Below are 19,104 nucleotides of genomic sequence, written 5' to 3' on the forward strand. Positions count from 1 at the left end.
TGGACGGTGAAAGTAAAATTTCTCTTACCACCCTGTAGATGCTGCTGTGGCCGCCTGGTCAGACAACATGCCTGCTTCACCGCCAGCATCGCTATGAAGTACTCCGATTTGAAACTAGGTGAAAATTTTACAGAAGATCTGGAAGAATGGTCTGTGGAAAAACACACAGAAGAGAGCCCAACAGATGCATATGGTGTCATCAATTTTCAAGGTGGATCACATTCCTACAGAGCAAAGGTACAGGGAACAAAATGGCATTTTCACTGTTTTATGTGCATTAAAGGGGTTTTGCTACAATGGGCAAGTATCCAAAATCTAAATCATCTAAATCTGCCATTTGGATAGAGCAGCAGTAAGGATACTGCTCCATCCATTGTCTATGGAAGAGTCAAAGATGGCAGAGCATATTTAGGTGTCTGATTCTAGAGATATTAGGCCATCCCAGCAGTTGGATCGCCTGCGATCATACACTGTGGACAGAAGGAAGTGTCCATGGTGGCAAAACCACTTTAACATCCGTTTAAATCACTCAAACATTTAAAACCTTATGTGTATATAAACTATGTAATGTATAAAAAAAACATGTAAACATTTAAATATCTGCGATTGTTATAGTATGTCAGGTTGTCCTACGACACAAAGCCAGAAACCATCCTACAGCTGATGCTAAAGGAGTGGCAGATGGAATTGCCAAAACTTGTCATCTCTGTACATGGAGGAATGCAGAAGTTTGAGCTTCATCCACGGATCAAGCAACTGATCGGTAAAGGCCTCATAAAAGCTGCTGTAACCACCGGAGCCTGGATTGTCACTGGAGGGGTAAATGCTGGTAAGCCCCAAACTATTGGCAGAATCTGTATGTAGTATGACTACTAGAGATGAGCGAAGCGGGTTCGGGTTCGAGTCCATCCGAACCCGAACGTTCGGCATTTGATTAGCGGTGGCTGCTGAACTTGGATAAAGCTCTAAGGTTGTCTGGAAAACATGGATACAGCTAATGATTAAATCCATGTTTTCCACATAGCCTTAGGGCTTTATCCAAGTTCAGCAGCCACCGCTAATCAAATGCCGAAAGTTCGGGTTCGGATGGACTCGAGCATGCGCGAGGTTCGCTCATCTCTTTTTTAATAATTGTCTTTTTATTAAAGATTTTCAATATAAGACAACACAACAGAATTAAGCAAAATGAAAAAAGCTGACATAGTCATGGGCAGTAAGAATAACCAGGAAGTCCATGGGGAGAGTAAGGGAATATGACTAGCAAGCAATTAAAACAAAAACAATTTGCAAACACAAACCAAGCAGTTGCCCGGAGAAGGGTCCATAGAGGGCACGACCAAGGCAGGCAGGCACTGAGAGAGTGCAGAACCTGGTGGGCCGGACGGGTGTGAGGTTCGCTCATCTCTAATGCCCACCACTCTTTTCTATTTGACATAAGACAGACTTATTGTGTTGGAATAAGTTTCTCTAGTGTGATGTGATGTAAACACAGAAAAACACTTTACAGAGTAACTAAGGGGTCACTCACACGCTCCGTGATTTACAGACCTTAAGAAGCGTGAAGTTGTGTAGTGGAATAGCCGACCTCCCGGGATCATGTATCAGTATGAGGCTAGGAGAGCTAAAAGTGTTTAAAGCGACTCTGTACCCACAATCTGACCAAACCACCTGTACCTTCGGATCGCTGCTTTTAATCAAAGATCTGTCCTGGGGTCCATTCAGTAGGTAATGCAGTTATTGTCCTAAAAAACAACTTTTAAACTTACAGCCCCGTGCCCAACGGCTGGAGCTTAGACTATCTGTGCCCTAACTTTGCACCACCCCTCCGTCCCCCCTCCCCACCCTCTTTATCATTAGGAATGCCACTAGAACATTTTCTCCTGTCTGAACATTGCACAGGTGCCTTATCGATCCAGCCCGTGTTCAGTATTCACACAGCAGAGGAATAGGAGACAATCTGCCTGGAGCATTCCTAATGATGAGGAGGGTGGGGAGAAGGGACAGAGAGGTTGTGCCAGCCTGATGCTTACACAATCTAAGCACCTGCCGAACGGACCGCAGGACAGATCTTGGATTAAAAGCAGCTATCTGACGGTACAAGCGGTTTGGGGGGGGGGGGGGGGGGGGGGGAGGGGGCGATTTGTGGGTACAGAGTGGCTTTAAATCTTCATGGGACTTCACTGGCACAGCCACACGACAAGTCCCAGGAAGATTTAAAAACTGTCAGCTTTCCTGGCATCGTTGATACACGATGCCTGTAGGTCTGTTATTTCACTACACAGCTTAATGCTCCGCAGGGTCCATAAATCACAGAGCTCGTAAATGACCCTTTAATAGTTAAATTCAGGTGTTTTGTTTCAGTTCCATTGCTGCAGATGTATAAAATCAAGCAACTACCAGTGTAGTCTGCCTTTACTGCCTGGGTGTGGTGAATGCAAGGAGAGCATTACTATGACTGCATTGTGCCAGCTGTAAAATATGCGTGGGGATGGATAGTTCTATGGTGTTCATTCCACATTTCCTACTTTTTGTTTTTAAACTTAGGTGTAGCAAAACATGTTGGTGATGCACTTAGAGAGCATGCTTCGAGATCATCCCGCAAGATTTGCACTATTGGAATAGCACCATGGGGAGTCATTGAAAACCGTAATGATCTGGTTGGAAGAGATGTAAGTAGATGCTGGTACATTTTATTTTTTTTTTTTACATTTTGTTTTGGGGAAAAAAAAAGTCTTAAGTCTTAGGCTGCGTTTACACAAAGATTTATCTGACAGATTTTTGAAGCCAAAACAAGAAACAGGCTATAAACAGAGAACAGGTCATAAAGGAAAGACTGAGATTTCTCCGTTTCAAATCCATTCCTGGCTTTGGCTTTAAAAATCTGTCAGATAAATCTCTGTGTAAACGCACCATTAGATACAGAAGGACCACAATAATCTTGGAGTCAGTTCAGATCTCCTATTCAAAATATTGCAGTTATTCCACCAAGATAGAATTTAAGGGAACCAATCAGCCCAATCGGGCTGTTATGGTTCCCTGAACCGCTGTATGCTGGCACGTACCGGCCGAGGAGATTAAAGTCCTTTTTTTTTTCTTTTTTTTTTTTTTTTGGGTATACCGCTACTGCTGCAGGTTCAGGGAACCATATCAGCCCGACTGGGCTGATTGGTTCCCTTTTAAAGCCAAGTGACTTAATGCTCTCAGTAAAACGAATCATTATGGAAAATTTAGGTTTAAATAGAATTAAATGGAACATACACCCCAACAAGTTATACACTATCAGTTATACAATAATGATTTCTGATGAAAGTCAGAGGACCTCATTCATTGCTCATGACTGTAAAGTTTTTGGTGACATCCAAAGTCGTTCTTTTCGTTTTCTTCCCAGGTCATTGCTCCTTATCAAACGTTGCTGAACCCTCTGAGTAAACTCAATGTTCTCAACAATATGCATTCCCATTTTATCCTGGTGGATGATGGTACTGTTGGAAAACAAGGTGCAGAAGTGAGCTTACGGAGAGAGCTGGAAAAAACCATAAACTTACAGCGCATTCATGCACGTAGGTTCTGGTCTTTGTAGTCACATTGATGGTTATTAAAAAGATGAGAATTTTATAATCTACTTCTGTAGTTGGTGGTAAACATACACTACATATTCCTGATGAACCTCTACATGTATATGATATTTTAACTAATCTTTACCTGTCTCATTTTCAGGTATTGGCCAAGGGGTTCCTGTAGTGGCCCTAATATTTGAAGGTGGTCCCAATGTGATCCTCACAGTGCTGGAATATCTTCAGGAAAACCCACCTGTGCCTGTTGTGGTTTGTGAGGGAACAGGCAGAGCTGCTGATATATTGGCTTATGTGCACAAGCAAACTGAGGAAGGAGGGTATGCGATTTATTAAGTAGCCTGGAATGCTCATATTCATTAAACAGAAATATTTGATTGATGTATCTACTTTTAGGAATCTTCCTGAAGGTGCAGAGTCTGAAATCATTTCAACTATCAAAAAGACTTTCAACTTTAGCCAGTCTGAGGCCGTCCATCTATTTCAGATTGTTATGGAGTGCATGAAAAACAAGGAACTTGTAAGTACCACCCCTGGTATAGTAACAAAACTGCATGTGGAGATTCTCAGCAGCTTAGTGACGTCCTGTCATCATTTTACAATTTACATTGTGAAAATAAAAGCGGTAGTAATCTATGTCCCTTTATTGTGGACAATTACCACAATGTGTTTTTCTCCTTCATTCCCTCTCAGGCTCTTCAATGGCCATAAAGTGATGTACACTTCAGTTACCAGCTGAGAGCTCTCATTTTCCTAAATTAACAGAATCTTAAATGGAAAGCTTCCAGATTTAGCTGAATAATTCTAACATTGAACACCGTGTGCTAATGTGACTGTCATCAATAGACAGGCCATTTGTTTTCTGCTGTATAGCTATAAATCAGCTACGTCCTGAAAGATTGCTATAGCAAAGCTTCCTTCTCGATTATTATAAGCAGTTTTCTTTTTATAGAAGAAAATTCATAGCCCCAGCTTCTACTTCATGTAAATCTGTTGGGTGGTCTAATTCAGTGAGAGCACGTATACACATATGGTCTTTCTGCTTTATAACATGATATTGCTGAATGTTTAGCTTGATAGGTTTGTACTAAAAGATAAAAATCCGCCCGCCTCTACTGGGAGCTTTCGTCTTTTGAATTAACTTTAAGGCTGCGTTCACACTACGTATATTTTAGTCAGTATATTTCAGTCAGTATTGCAACCAAAACCAGGAGTGGATTAAAAACACAGAAAGGATCTGTTCACACACTGGTGAAATTGAGTGGATGGCCGCCATATCATAGTAAATAACTGCCATTATATCAATACAACAGCCGTTGTTTTAAAATAACAGCAAATATTTGCCATTAAATGGCGGCCATCCACTCAATTTCAACATTGTGTGAACAGATCCTTTCTGTGTTTTTAATCCACTCCTGGTTTTGGTTGCAATACTGACTGAAATATACTGACTGAAATATACATATACTGACTGAAATATACGTAGTGTGAACCCAGCCTAAGCTGTATAGATAAGTCTTCAGTAAGCTTTCCCCAGTGGTAGCTGCAGGCTGCCAGGACTGTATAATTTTGTGTGCACTTTTAAATTTGAACATGTGTCACTATCTGGGAAAATGTTAAACTCTGAGTATAAAAAACAAAACACTTTTCTGGTATTGAGATTTTTTTGTATTTTATTATTATTATTATTTTTTTCTTAGATGAGCTTGGATGAAGTACATTTATTCTAGAGGTGTAGTTGCCTCCAGCTCTAAAATGATCATTACTGTCTTTTTTTTTTTTTTTTTAACAGATAACTGTGTTTCACATGGGCTCAGATGAACACCAGGACATTGATGTTGCAATCCTTACTGCTCTATTAAAAGGTAATACAGCTAGAGATGAACAAATTGGTCATGTAAACAAAGCAAAGCGCTAAGTTAAATCAGTGCTCTGCTTATCAAGCCGCCAGGAAAAGCTGGATCCAATTCTTGGACACTTCTCCCACTTTCCCAGAATTGGATCTAGCTTTCCCCCGGGAACCTGGAGCGGCATGGAGCGGAGCAGCGCTGAAAGGTTGGAGGTTTGATGAGCGGAGCGCTGATCCAACAAAGCGCTTCACTTCATTTAGATGTTAGCTTTTATACTATCAAATCATGATCCAAAGTGGTTATAGTCTTTGCTGTTGAGGATATATCGCTTTTAGATGTTAGCTGTTATACTATCTAATCATAATCCAAAGTGATAATAGTCTTTGCTGTTAAGTATATATCACTACATATGACTTTGAGAGCACATAGTCTACATATAGTATATATTATATAGTATATTCAGTGTTTCTATTTTTATTTCTGTCCGTTGATAATATATAGTGTTAAATAGAGTTGTTTAATTATATGCACTTTTTTCCTCTCCAGGAACAAATGCATCTGCATTGGACCAACTGGTTTTGACTCTGGCATGGGACAGGGTTGACATAGCCAAAAACCATGTATTTGTCTATGGACAACAGTGGCTGGTAAGCATGCAACATATTGTTAGAAATTAGTCTCGAAAAAGAAAATTCAGTTATATATAATACTAGTGGCATTTAACACAGCAGAGCCAAGAATGAATGTTTCCAAAGTAAAAGATAAGGGAGAGAGAAAAAAGCCAGGCAGCAGCGCCTCGTGTGATACCGTACAAACAAGTCAGTTAAAAATGCAAGGTGCTGATGGGGTGCTCACCTTCAAGACCCTTGGGCTTTATGCATATCGCCCAAATGGGTACCAGGTCTTCAGAAGATGCCAGGATATGGTGCTTCGGTGGAGAGTGCAGGGCTGCAGGCCAACTAGGATAGCCCAAACGGGATGCTCCCAAGTGGGGGCCCGTGGGAATAAGGCTAGTCTAGGTACAAAAATGGTGCGTGGCTAATCCATAAATGTTAGCGCTGCCCAAAAGACTCCAAATAGAGGCTGAATAAATTAAAAATATTTATTAAAAGTGCACAATATTTACGCGTTTCGAGGAACAGAGGTCCTCTTCATCAGAATAGCAGTGCATCCATGCACTGCTATTCTGATGAAGAGGACCTCTGTTCCTCGAAACGCGTAAATATTGTGCACTTTTAATAAATATTTTTACTTTATTCAGCCTCTATTTGGAGTCTTTTGGGCAGCGCTAACATTTATGGATTAGCCACGCACCATTTTTGTACCTAGACTAGCCAAAGTAAAAGATGGCCTTTAATGCAAATGGATGTTACAGAATACTTGAAGTTTGTGATATGCATATTCTGCTGCCAGCTCTTGCAGAACAGCAGGTGATGTCAGAGAAGGAGACTTCATATTGCCATTTGCCCTGTACATCTTAGTAACAGACCTTTTACATGGGCCATGTGAAAGGGCCAGTGATCAGCTGCCAAATTAAGAAAAATGCTTGCTCATCTTTTGTGTGGCAATTTAAATAATTGTTAAAGCCTTGTGTAAATGGTCCTACAGTATTGAAGTTAAAGGACTGTATAAATGATCAGCACTCATTCATGCAGCTGTTTAAGACTCACCACTGATCATTCTGTGTAAAATCTTTGATGTGTAGCTGTTTAGTTATGATGTGTGGTGTTAAGGACCTTCAAGATTAGAACTTATCAACTTATCTACAGGTTAGGGGATAACTGTCTGATCCATAGGGGTAAGAGCACTGGGTTCCATTGTACCCTAAGTGAAATAAGTGGTGGCTCAGCATGTGCACTGCTTCTCCATTGACTTTTGGCTGGAATTGTCCATCGTGGAATGCCGCCAGCGTCAGTGTCATAATACTCTATGGGAGGCGCACGTGGCTCCTCTCCCCGCGCTAAACAATAAACATGTTGATTCTCCAGCGCTGAGAGATGCAGCCGTGCACCTCCCATAGTGTCATTATGACACGGAAGCTGGCGGCATTCCGCGGCAGACCATTCTGCAGCAGAGTTCTGCCGTTCTTGCGCTGTGTGAACAGGCCCTTACAGAGCACCTTGGAAAGTTGCATTTGGGAGGTAGAGTTAGCAGTCCTAGTTGTGCCTGGAGGTTTTTTTTTTTTTTTGTTAAAGTATTTAGCATGTAGCACAATTGTTTCTTTCTTACTTGTTTCTCTTATACATTTATGTTAGTACATCTATTTTGTTTGTATGATCTTTACTGTTCGCTATTGTAACATAAACTTTTCTTCAGGTTGGTGCCCTGGAGCAAGCCATGCTGGATGCGCTTGTAATGGACAGGGTTGCATTTGTAAAACTTCTAATAGAGAATGGAGTCAGCATGCATAAATTTCTAACAATTCCCAGACTGGAAGAGCTATATAACACCGTAAGTTATATTACGTTATGTTTTACTACTCTATCGTGAGCCAGCTAGCAGGAGATTCACTCTTCTAATTACCATCAATTGTGCTTTACCATGCCATCCATATATTTAAAGGGAAATGATCATGCAAAGGTATTAATTTTAACTTTTGACTCTTTATTAAGTAAGAATACAAAAGACCCTGTTTTTTTCTGGTGGCACACCTTTTCTACTGGTTACACCTGACAACTCATGGCCACAATAGTGATTGAGTTTGTAAAAGCTGTTTGATGTTTATGGACATGGTTATGCCTTTTCTTATTGATCAGTTCCCTTTATTACACTTAGAAAATAGTGTTTTAGTTGGAACTTTGTATACTCGGTTTCTTAGAGCTTTCCATCATAATTTCAGCTTATGATGTCAGTAAATATATGAAGTATTGCCATATATTAACTGAAGTCATAGTATTACTCACATTTATTTCTTTTCTCCATTAAAGAAACAAGGTCCTACTAACCCTACTCTGTTTCATCTTGTCCGAGATGTTAAGCAGGTAAATCCAAGCATTGTCTCCTATTGTGTACTATCATGTCCTCCTTCTTGTGTTAGCAATTAATTATAGCTTGTTATCCTATAGTGTGATTATTTTGTTCTATTTTTTTATAATTTTATTAGGGGATTGAAAATCACACTTAAGGCCCTATTCCACAGAACAACTATCGTCCGTATTCGGCCGATATCGGCCGCTACTTACGATAATCGTCCCGGGGAATAGAGTGCAACGATCAGCCAACATCGTTCAAGTCGGCTGATCGTTGCAGTCGCTTGTTTTTCAACATGTTGAAAAACAAGCGACTGATACAGCAACGATCTGCTGCCGTCGCTCCGTTGAATAGGAGCATCGGCAGCAGACGCTGCTGTATCCTATGACGATCAACGATCACCCGGGCAGCCCCTCCGCAGGTCCCCGCCGCCCCTCCCGCACTCACCCGCTTGCTGCAGCCACGCTGAATAGCGGCGGCAGCAGCAGCGAGCGGGAACCAGGAGCAAACGAGCGCTGAGAGCGCTCGTTTGCTCCTCTAGATGACCCGTGAAATAGGGCCATTACACCTTTTCAACTCTAAAGACCCTTTTACACAGGCAGATTTACTGCTAATGAGAGTTCCTGGGAAGCTCATTCAGCCAATACTGTGTTTGTAATGTATTTTTGTGCATACTGATTATGTGCAGCAGATAATGGTGCATTTGATGGCTGCACAAATGATACAGCGATCGTTCATGCAACCAGGTCATGTGATTGATCACACCTTAAAAAGGCACAGCAAGGGAGCACACTACTTTGTGGCCGTACTCAGCCGCATATCGGATCATGTAAAAGGATCCTTGGTCTCCCCATTACCCCTTAACAATCTATTAAAAATGCTTCAATACATTTGAAAATGGGAAGGTGGTGGTTGGAAGTTCAACTTTCCTGTCTGTGAGACTAGAGGCTGCGAGAGGGGAAGGGCCTCATAAAGTGGGCAGGCATGATTGGCTCAGAACATCACACACTCAATCACGCACTGTGGGCTGGAAACAATTCATTGTCCCCCTGTATGCTTTCAAGTGATCTAGACTGAAAGGTGAAATCTAGAATGAGCGCCTCAAAGCAAAGGGAAGAAGAAGCCAAACAGTATATGATATCATTATATAATCCTTAGACAATGTGGAAACTGGGGCATAGTGAGACCAAAGGTGGGGCATCAGAAGACGAGATAAACATTAATAACATATTTTGTATTAGCATTTTTTTTTGTAAATCATTAAAAAGGCCTTAGTTTAAAATATTCACAGAAAAAAGGAAAGTAATACAAACAAACCAATGAATTTTAGAATCTGCCTGAGAACATTAGCAGTTTAAGTACAGCGAATGGTGGGAGACATCACTATGCGACCAATAAGAAATTCTGTGGGGCATAATAATTGATGTGACTGACGTAAGGTATTAGTATTTATAAGACAATACGCTAATGACAAATTCAAGGACATTGTGCCCTCAGAAGGAACCTGCCCAATTACACACACATTTACATACACCAGATGACTCTTACCCCCTCGGTCTTGAAGGCATGAAAAGTTAATAAACACTCAAATCAGTAGCTGGATTCTCTATCCACTCTGGCCTTGTCAAAATTTCGCAGGCACTTCTGATTCATATAAAGGACTTTATCGAATGGGATATCTTATTGACCACTTTCATCCTTTGTGCTGAAGTGGGGACTTCAGATGACGTCTACTCCATAATAACCTCCTTAAAACAAAGTAGCAGAATAAAAAAAACAACAAGGTTTTGTAGTTGAGGAATATAAAGTATATAGTATATTATACTGTAGCATCCTATAGTATGAGTATAAAGTATACATAGCACCCACCAGACCTTGTGATTAATGAAGAATAGGACGGAGGACCTAGGGGGGTAGGGTGCATGTTTGACCACAGGAAGCAGGTATCAATTAGAAAGATCCCAAGGTGTTAACCAGGCAAACACCTGCACCTGCTTCAGAACGCACCTTTCAGTAAATGCGGCCAGGGAAAAGGAGGCGGTGCTTTAAGACTTGCGTACTGTTATGCCAGTCTTGATAAATGTCTCCCCATCTGTTGAAATTGCAAGTACAGTGGTACCTTAGTTCTGGAACACCTCTTAAACTTGTTTAACTTAATTCTTCATTCTTGGTTCTAGGGCAATCTTCCACCAGGCTATAAAATTACATTGATTGATGTTGGTCTTGTCATTGAGTATCTGATGGGTGGTACCTATAGATGCACATACACAAGGAAGCGCTTTCGAATCATTTACAACAATCTTCATGCTGGAAATCGGGTATGTGCTACGTGGTGTCCTCTTATCACACTATATTAATTTTGTGCTTTCCTGGCTGTATCCTTCCATACCGTAGACTAAAAGGGGGTTGACCACTTTAGAATATTGTTCAGTTTATGCACTGCACAATAGCTCCCTGTGTGCCCCATAGATCTGATACCGGTTAACCCTTTTCCAGGCTGTGCCATTCTGCTCTGTAGGTTTAACCGCAATCTTGTCTGGAAGATGGGCAAGCATGTAGGAACATGTATCCATGCTCCTCTCTTGGTCATCTTCCATAAGCATATACAAGCTTAGTGGCCAGTATGGACTAAAAGCCATCAACCTACTTCAATCTAATGTCTGTGTCCACCTTTTGTCAAAGTTCTGACAACTTTTTATCAATTTCTATCACTGAAAAGTTTGAATTGTATTTTACAGCGTTCTGGCAGAAACACTTCAAGCAATACACCTCAAATGCGTAAAACCCAAGAGTCCTTCGGAAGTCGAGCAGATAAAAAGGAGAAGATGAGACACAATCACTTTATAAAAACTGCACAGCCCTATAAGCCAAAGGTACTTTTCTAGCATATTTACAGTATAAAATACACTTCAAGTGTAGAGGTTTGTAGCCTATTATTTGAGTACAACTTGATTTAGTTATTCTCTAATTTGACACAGTAGTCTGTAAATTGGTTCCTTGTTATATAGTGGTATGTCTTTTATGCCGTCTGTAGAACCTTTTATGAGAATTATAAGGAGATCCAGATATGGGCACAATATTTGTTTAAATGAAAGGTAGAGTCAACTAGGACCAGAGGGAGAGCAACTTTTATTGCGGTTTAAATATTTAGGACCTGCAGAGGCCTTAAGCACCATGTGTAAGATTATTATGTTATAGTCTTTAGTCTATTTATGTTGTGTGCTTATTGTTCTGACTTGGGACATCCTTATGTCTTAAAGGAGAAGTCCAGCAAAACTTTTTATTAAAGTATTGTATTGTATTATACAAATCCCCAATATACACTTATTACGGGAAATGCTTATAAAGTGCTTTTTTTCCCTGCACTTACTACTGCATCAAGGCTTCACTTCCTGGATAACATGATGATGTCACGACCCGACTCCCAGAGCTGTGTGGGCTGTGGCTGCTGGAGAGGATGATGGCAGGGGGACACTGAGGGACACTGAGCATCCCCCTGCCATCATCCTCTCCAGCAGCCACAGCCCGCACAGCTCTAGGAGTTGGTTCGTGACATCACCATGTTATCCAGGAAGTGAAGCCTTGATGCAGTAAGAAGTGCAGGGAAAAAACACTTAATAAACATTTACTGTAATAGGTGTATATTGGTGATTTTGTATAACTTTTATGGGACAATGCGATACTTTAATAAAAATTTTCGCTGGACTTTAATTGTTTCCTAATTTTCATTCAGTTAAATTCAACCAAATTTGTTATTTTGTTTAGCAAGATGCATCAAATGATGAGGGGAAAAAGAAAAGGATGAAAGATGAGATTGTAGACATCGATGATCCCGAAATGAAGCGTTTTCCTTACCCATTTAATGAGCTGCTAGTTTGGGCTGTGCTGATGAAGAGGCAGAAAATGGCCCTTTTCTTCTGGCAACATGGGGAAGAGTCCATGGCTAAAGCTTTAGTTGCCTGCAAATTGTGCCGATCTATGGCTTATGAATCAAAACAGAGCGATGTAGTAGATGACACATCAGAAGAACTGAAAGAACATTCAAGGTATTTACCTTAGGATCTACACATTGATGGCATCATGTTCAGACATCATGTATTTGCAGATTGCAAAAAACACACCACCTTGACCTATTGGAGGTTTAAAAATGAAGCTGCTACAGCGTTTATTACAGAACATAGCTTTGATGGTCAGCAGACTACAATGCAATTCAGTTGGCTGCTCACAACTTTTCCCAGCACGGCTGAAAGAAGTCTTCAGTAGCCCAACCTGCTGTGTGGTATCTATATTACTTTAGCCGCCAGTATAGTGGTGGGATCTTGTAGGGAGTCTGGACCTCCAGCATTGAAAGTGTCTATACTTCTAAAGAGTATTTTAATAATAATATGGGAACACTCTTTTAGGCATGGTCACATAAGTTGGCCATGTAACCCTGTTATAATTTTTAGGACTTTATGAAGTAACCTTATTCAGTAACTTTTTTTTTTTTTGCAGTGAATTTGGCCAGCTAGCGGTAGACTTGCTAGATCAGTCCTTTAAACAAGATGAAACCATGGCAATGAAGCTTCTCACATATGAGCTGAAAAATTGGAGTAATTCTACCTGCCTCAAGCTTGCTGTATCTTCCCGACTTCGCAATTTTGTTGCACACACTTGTACCCAAATGCTGCTGTCTGATATGTGGATGGGAAGGTTAAACATGAGAAAAAATTCCTGGTATAAGGTGATTTTTGAACTCTACCTGTAGCCAAAACCTTATCTTGGATAATCCTATTTTATTTTGGTTTAAAATAATGTAAATTAAATGTTGGTGTCTATTTGAAAACCAGTGCTCCATAAAGCAATGCTATGGTGGTACACAAATTTGCTGCTATTTTCAGCATTTGTTTGCTGTCATTGAACAGACTTGTTTACACTTACCGATAGGTGATTAAAGTGAAATGTTGTACGATCATCGAGCCGTGTAATGGGCTCTGTAAATAAGTGCTGATCTAGAAGATTGGCGCTGGTTTACACTGCGGCTTGGGCTGTCTATTACGAGCTTTAGAGTTTCAGATATGGGGCGGTAGCTGATAGAGATAAAACAATTGACAACAGTGTCATAGCTGAAGAATGCAATTTGATACACTGCCCTAAAATTCCCCCCATCTCCTCAAATGTTCGTACAGAATATTCTTGTTCTGTTGTATTGTGATTTGTCATATAAACTTGTTATTTGTTAAATTTCGTTACTTTATCAAGTCCCTTTTGACCTGTGCTTTTATTTGTAATATTTTAGGTGATTCTGAGTATTTTGATCCCTCCTACAATTCTTATGCTTGAATTTAAAACAAAAGCTGAAATGTCCCATATACCACAATCTCAGGATGCCCATCAAATGGCAATGGATGACAGCGAAAATAACTTTCAGAATCTACCAGAAAACATTGCTATGGTATGTATAACATTAAAGGGCATACATTGCTGTGTCTTTGATGAGACCATACAGCATTGGCACAGAATGAAATTGAAATCGGTGAGAATGTTAATAGGAGCATTTCTTTTCATTTGTTTTCTGTTTGTGGAAGCAATGCCTTTCTATTTTTTAGAACAAAGCCATAGGCAAGATTATATAAGGCTTAATTTTATATAATTTTCTTTCCATCTTTTAGAACGTATTCAAGGAAGTTCAGGCCTTTGACAATACAGATGTGAAGACTGAAATTGAGACTCAAACAAAAACCCGTCGACTTCCCATTACCCAGAAGTTCTATGCATTCTATCATGCCCCCATTGTAAAATTTTGGTTTAACACTGTGAGTATGAATATCATTTCAAAACTACTTGTTTATTGCCTTGAAGATTTGTACTTGACATATTTGCAAATTGCTTCATTAACCAAAAATGATTCCTCACCCAAGAAAACAAATAATGGCTGCTGTGTGTGTCTCTCTACTCTCTAATTTGCAGTCTACAATCTATTGAGCCATAATCTGCTGTCGACTGCCTGTCGGGAATATCTATCTCTAGTAACAGCTAAATCAGAAAAAAAATACAGGAAGTGGAGGTGGGGTTTGTGCAGAAGACAGAGAGTCTCACAGACTAGGCTGTGTACCTGCAATCTGAGTCTGTATGCCTGCTGTAGAACATCCACACTGTTTTCACCACATACCACCCATAAAGCTGGGCAGCTGTCCCTTCTATAAATAGTAGTGTATCTCTTGTATTATGTCCACAGTGCTGCAGTGTAATTGTCTCTCCCCATCCCCATAGCAGCTGAGTGCTTATAGTAACCCATTTCTTGCTGTGATCCTGCTGCTGTTTGGGTTGCAATGTGCTCTGTGAGCAGAAATAAAACAGTGCATCAGTAACCCCTTCTCCCTCCACATGCCATTTGGAAATATGTAAATCAACAGTTCGGTCAAGTGCACTTTCTCCAGAAGTATGTCATGGTGTAAAAGAGAGACGTATGTGCAGTCCTGTGATTGGCCAGAGAAGTAAGGAAAAAGAAGTCCATGCATGTGTATTACTGGTAAACGGCACAGCTCTGGTGCTGTCCCCTAAAATTTAGAGAATGAAAAATAGCTGAGAACCATGGAGGGGGCTCAGTAACAATAAGAACACTAAAATCACCACTTAAGGGATTATCCAGCATTAGAAAATCATGGTCACTTTCTTCCAGAGACAGCACCACTTCTTGCCACCACACCTGAACTGGAGACGAGAGTGGTTCTTTCTCTGGAAGAAAGTGGCCATGTTTTTCTAATGCTGGATAATCCCTTTAGTCTAATAAAACTGTATAGATTTTTTTTGAAACTTTTTGAAACAGGTAGTCTTACATTTTTTTTATTGTGTTCACTCATAATTATTGAAAGCATGCTCTCACTTTGTGTGGGCTGTGGCCTCAACCTGATGGCTACCATCATTTAGTTTTATGGATGTTGAGAGTGTTCTGAGACCCAGCAGAATTAGAGACTTTACAAGGATTCACATCATTTATTTATGTTTTTTTTCTCTGTAAGAGACAAAAAACTGTCAATGCTGTAAATCTGATGTTTTGTTGGTCAATATGCCTGTCTTCAGATAGCACAAGAATGCCTTCATCCCTGGGAGGATGAGATTTCATTTACACAACCATGTACTGTCTATACAGGGGCTCTCTTATCTCCTATGTATCACATTAGGTTTGTAACAAAATACTATATTGCGGTGATCTGCAAAATAAAGAGTAACTTATTGTGCTCATTAATGGGTGAACTCAACTCCAGAATGTGTCTTCTCAGAGAACTAAAGCAAGTTTTTGACTAAAGAAAGGTTGCAGTATACATAGTCGATAATACAAATGTGTTTGAGGATTATTTTACTCATTCAACCCTGTACTGTGGCTGCAGTCAGTCCCCATACACCCTCTATGAAGGGGTAAATGTCCCTCTCAGACTGCAGCCCCTCGCTTTTGGTAAGGGTTCACTCACCGTTGTGTGTTTTTGCATATGGTGCCTGTCTATCTTAAGGTTATTTCAGTCACTAATGGTATATATTTCTCTCCCCCCAGCTGTTTTATTTGGCATTTCTCATGCTTTTTACTTTTGTGGTCCTTGTGAAGCTGGAGCCATTGCCTTCTCCCCAAGAGTGGATTGTCATTGCCTACATTTTTACCTCAGCCATTGAAAAAATTCGAGAGGTTGGTGTTTTAATTTTTAAAAATGTGTTCAAGATTTGTGAGGAAAAAAATATTGGGGGGAATTTACAAAGACATTTACATGTAAACTCCTGCTGCCATTGGGTTTAGCAGATTTCTTTCACTGTATAATGAATCTGCTACCATCTGTGTGCTGCATGTAGAAATATACACTAGACCCCAGCAAGCATGGATTTCTGCTATAGTTCAGGCCAGCTACTGGCATAAACTATAGTAAATCTGCTAGGCAGTACAGGCCTGCCGCTTTTACACTAAGCCCTAAGTGACAGAATACAGTAGCATAAACCAATTAGAAAGTCACAAGCTATTGCATAAATGAGCATTGCTACTTTTTTACACCAAAACCTGATATAAACCTAATCATAGATTTCCCCTATTGTCTTTTTTTTAATAAAATAAAGGCATGATATAATATGTTTGGTGCCTTTTGCTACTAGTATTGGCTTGACTAAGGGTCCATTTACACAGAAAGATTATCTGACAGATTATCTGCCACAGATGTGAAGCCAAAGCCAGAAACAGACTATAAACAGATCAGGTCATAAAGGAAAGCCTGAGATTTCTCAGTTTTTCAAATCCATTCCTGGCTTTGGCTTCAAATCTTTAGCAGATAATCTGTCAGATAATCTTTCTGTGTAAATGGACCCTTAAACTGACTGATTAATATTTTTATATTAACAGAAATATTCTAGATCTCATTATTCTGTCTGACCCTAGATTATTTTGCACTACTAATGGGTAGATTTGTACTTTACTTTTCTTGTCCTGTATATTCATAGTGATATTTGGTTGACTGTGTTTTCTTTCTAACAGCAGACATATTGGTTGTCTCCCATCTTTCTAGAAACAGATAAACCCAAGTTTTTCAGTACGTTTTTTTTTTTTCTTTTTGCAGATTTTTATGTCTGAAGCTGGGAAAATTAACCAGAAGATAAAAGTGTGGTTCGGAGACTATTTTAATATCACAGATACACTCGCTATCATTACTTTCTTCATTGGATGTGGGATGAGACTTGGTGCATACAATTATAACTTAGAAACCCCTTTAGATAATGATGGCAATGACAATAATGCTCAAAATCCTCTTTTTATTGCTGGAAGACTGACGTATTGTCTGAATATCATTTTCTGGTATGTCCGATTACTGGATTTTCTGGCTGTCAACCAACAAGCTGGCCCGTATGTAATGATGATCGGCAAAATGGTATGTCATGCGGATGGGTGTGATTTGCATTATACATGGGATGAGCTTAGCTACAATGAAGTCATACTTTTGCCCTTTTTTGTCTTAATAGGTTGCAAATATGTTCTACATTGTTGTCATTATGGCCGTTGTCCTCTTAAGTTATGGCGTTCCAAGACAGGCAATACTGTATCCATATGAAGGACCAAGTTGGATGCTTGCAAGGAATATTGTTTTTCAGCCCTACTGGATGATGTTTGGTGAAGTGTATGCTTATGAAATAGATGGTAAAGGTTTTTTTTATGACTACCTCTGTTCAGTATTAGTGTGTGCAGAATTATTAGGCACGTTTTATTTGAGAGGATTCTTTTTATTATTGAACAACAACTATGTTCTCAATCAACCCAAAAGACCTCAAAAATATCAAACTTGATATTTTTGGAAGTTTGAGTGTTTTTTTTTATTTTTATTTTTAGACTTGGCTATCATAGGAGGATATCTCTGTGTGTAGGTAACAATTACTGTGCAGAATTATTAGCCAATGTAATAAAAACCAAATATATACCCATTTCACTTTCTCACTTACTTTTCAAGCGGTAAACCAATATAACAGAAAATTTAAAAATAAACATTTCTGACATACAAAACCAAAAACAAATCAGTGACCAATATAGCCACCTTTCTTTAAGATGACACCCATAGATTGTCGATCCATAGATTGAGTCAGTTGCTTGATCTGCTTACGATCAGCATTGTGTGCAGCAGCCACCACAGCCTCCCAGACACTGTTCAGAGAGGTGTACTGTTTCCCCTGACATTTTTACCAGGTATCGTCAGCTACCCATTCAATTCACAGAGACAAAGAAATCAAACCATAGATATCTACACTCAGCGGCCACTTTATTAGGTACACCATGCTAGTAACGGGTTGGACCCCCTTTTGCCTTCAGAACTGCCTCAATTCTTCGTGGCATAGATTCAACAAGGTGCTGGAAGCATTCCTCAGAGATTTTGGTCCATATTGACATGATGGCATCACACAGTTGCCGCAGATTTGTCGGCTGCACATCCATGATGCGAATCTCCCGTTCCACCACATCCCAAAGATGCTCTATTGGATTGAGATCTGGTGACTGTGGAGGCCATTTGAGTACAGTGAACTCATTGTCATGTTCAAGAAACCAGTCTGAGATGATTCTAGCTTTGACATGGCGCATTATCCTGCTGAAAGTAGCCATCAGATGTTGGGTACATTGTGGTCATAAAGGGATGGACATGGTCAGCAACAATACTCAGGTAGGCTGTGGCGTTGCAACGATGCTCAATTGGTACCAAGGGGCCCAAAGAGTGCCAAGAAAATCTTCTCCACACCATGACACCACCACCACCAGCCTGAACCGTTGATACAAGGCAGGATGGATCCATGCTTTCATGTTGTTAACGCCAAATTCTGACCCTACCGTCCGAATGTCGCAGCAGAAATCGAGACTCATTAGACCAGGCAACGTTTTTCCAATCTTCTACTGTCCAATTTCGATGAGCTTGTGCAAATTGTAGCCTCAGTTTCCTGTTCTTAGCTGAAAGGAGTGGCACCCGGTGTGGTCTTCTGCTGCTGTAGCCCATCTGCCTCAAAGTTGGACGTACTGTGCGTTCAGAGATGCTCTTCTGCCTACCTTGGTTGCAACGGTTGGCTATTTGAGTCACTATTGCCTTTCTATCAGCTCAAACCAGTCTGCCCATTCTCCTCTGACCTCTGGCATCAACAAGGCATTTCCGCCCACAGAACTGTCGCTCACTGGATGATTTTTCTTTTTCGGACCATTCTCTGTAAACCCTAGAGATGGTTGTGCG

At 40.2% G+C, this 19,104-nt stretch overlaps 1 protein-coding gene across 1 annotated transcript in view; it reads left to right on the forward strand.

The window, feature by feature from the left end:
- Positions 1-19,104, forward strand: part of TRPM7 (transient receptor potential cation channel subfamily M member 7) — a 73,643-nt gene that overhangs the window by 35,236 nt on the left and 19,303 nt on the right. Inside the window, exons 4-22 of the mRNA XM_069983411.1 lie at positions 39-237; positions 616-829; positions 2,545-2,669; positions 3,389-3,560; positions 3,718-3,892; positions 3,969-4,092; positions 5,365-5,437; positions 5,969-6,069; positions 7,739-7,873; positions 8,350-8,403; positions 10,570-10,710; positions 11,131-11,265; positions 12,158-12,438; positions 12,887-13,115; positions 13,671-13,826; positions 14,044-14,187; positions 15,924-16,052; positions 16,966-17,274; positions 17,366-17,540. Of these exons, the coding sequence (XP_069839512.1) occupies positions 39-237; positions 616-829; positions 2,545-2,669; positions 3,389-3,560; positions 3,718-3,892; positions 3,969-4,092; positions 5,365-5,437; positions 5,969-6,069; positions 7,739-7,873; positions 8,350-8,403; positions 10,570-10,710; positions 11,131-11,265; positions 12,158-12,438; positions 12,887-13,115; positions 13,671-13,826; positions 14,044-14,187; positions 15,924-16,052; positions 16,966-17,274; positions 17,366-17,540 (3,071 nt within the window). The remainder of the gene's footprint in view (positions 1-38; positions 238-615; positions 830-2,544; positions 2,670-3,388; positions 3,561-3,717; positions 3,893-3,968; positions 4,093-5,364; positions 5,438-5,968; positions 6,070-7,738; positions 7,874-8,349; positions 8,404-10,569; positions 10,711-11,130; positions 11,266-12,157; positions 12,439-12,886; positions 13,116-13,670; positions 13,827-14,043; positions 14,188-15,923; positions 16,053-16,965; positions 17,275-17,365; positions 17,541-19,104) is intronic.

This window comes from Dendropsophus ebraccatus, chromosome 1, assembly GCF_027789765.1.
Source record: "Dendropsophus ebraccatus isolate aDenEbr1 chromosome 1, aDenEbr1.pat, whole genome shotgun sequence".
Taxonomy (NCBI): domain Eukaryota; kingdom Metazoa; phylum Chordata; class Amphibia; order Anura; family Hylidae; genus Dendropsophus; species Dendropsophus ebraccatus.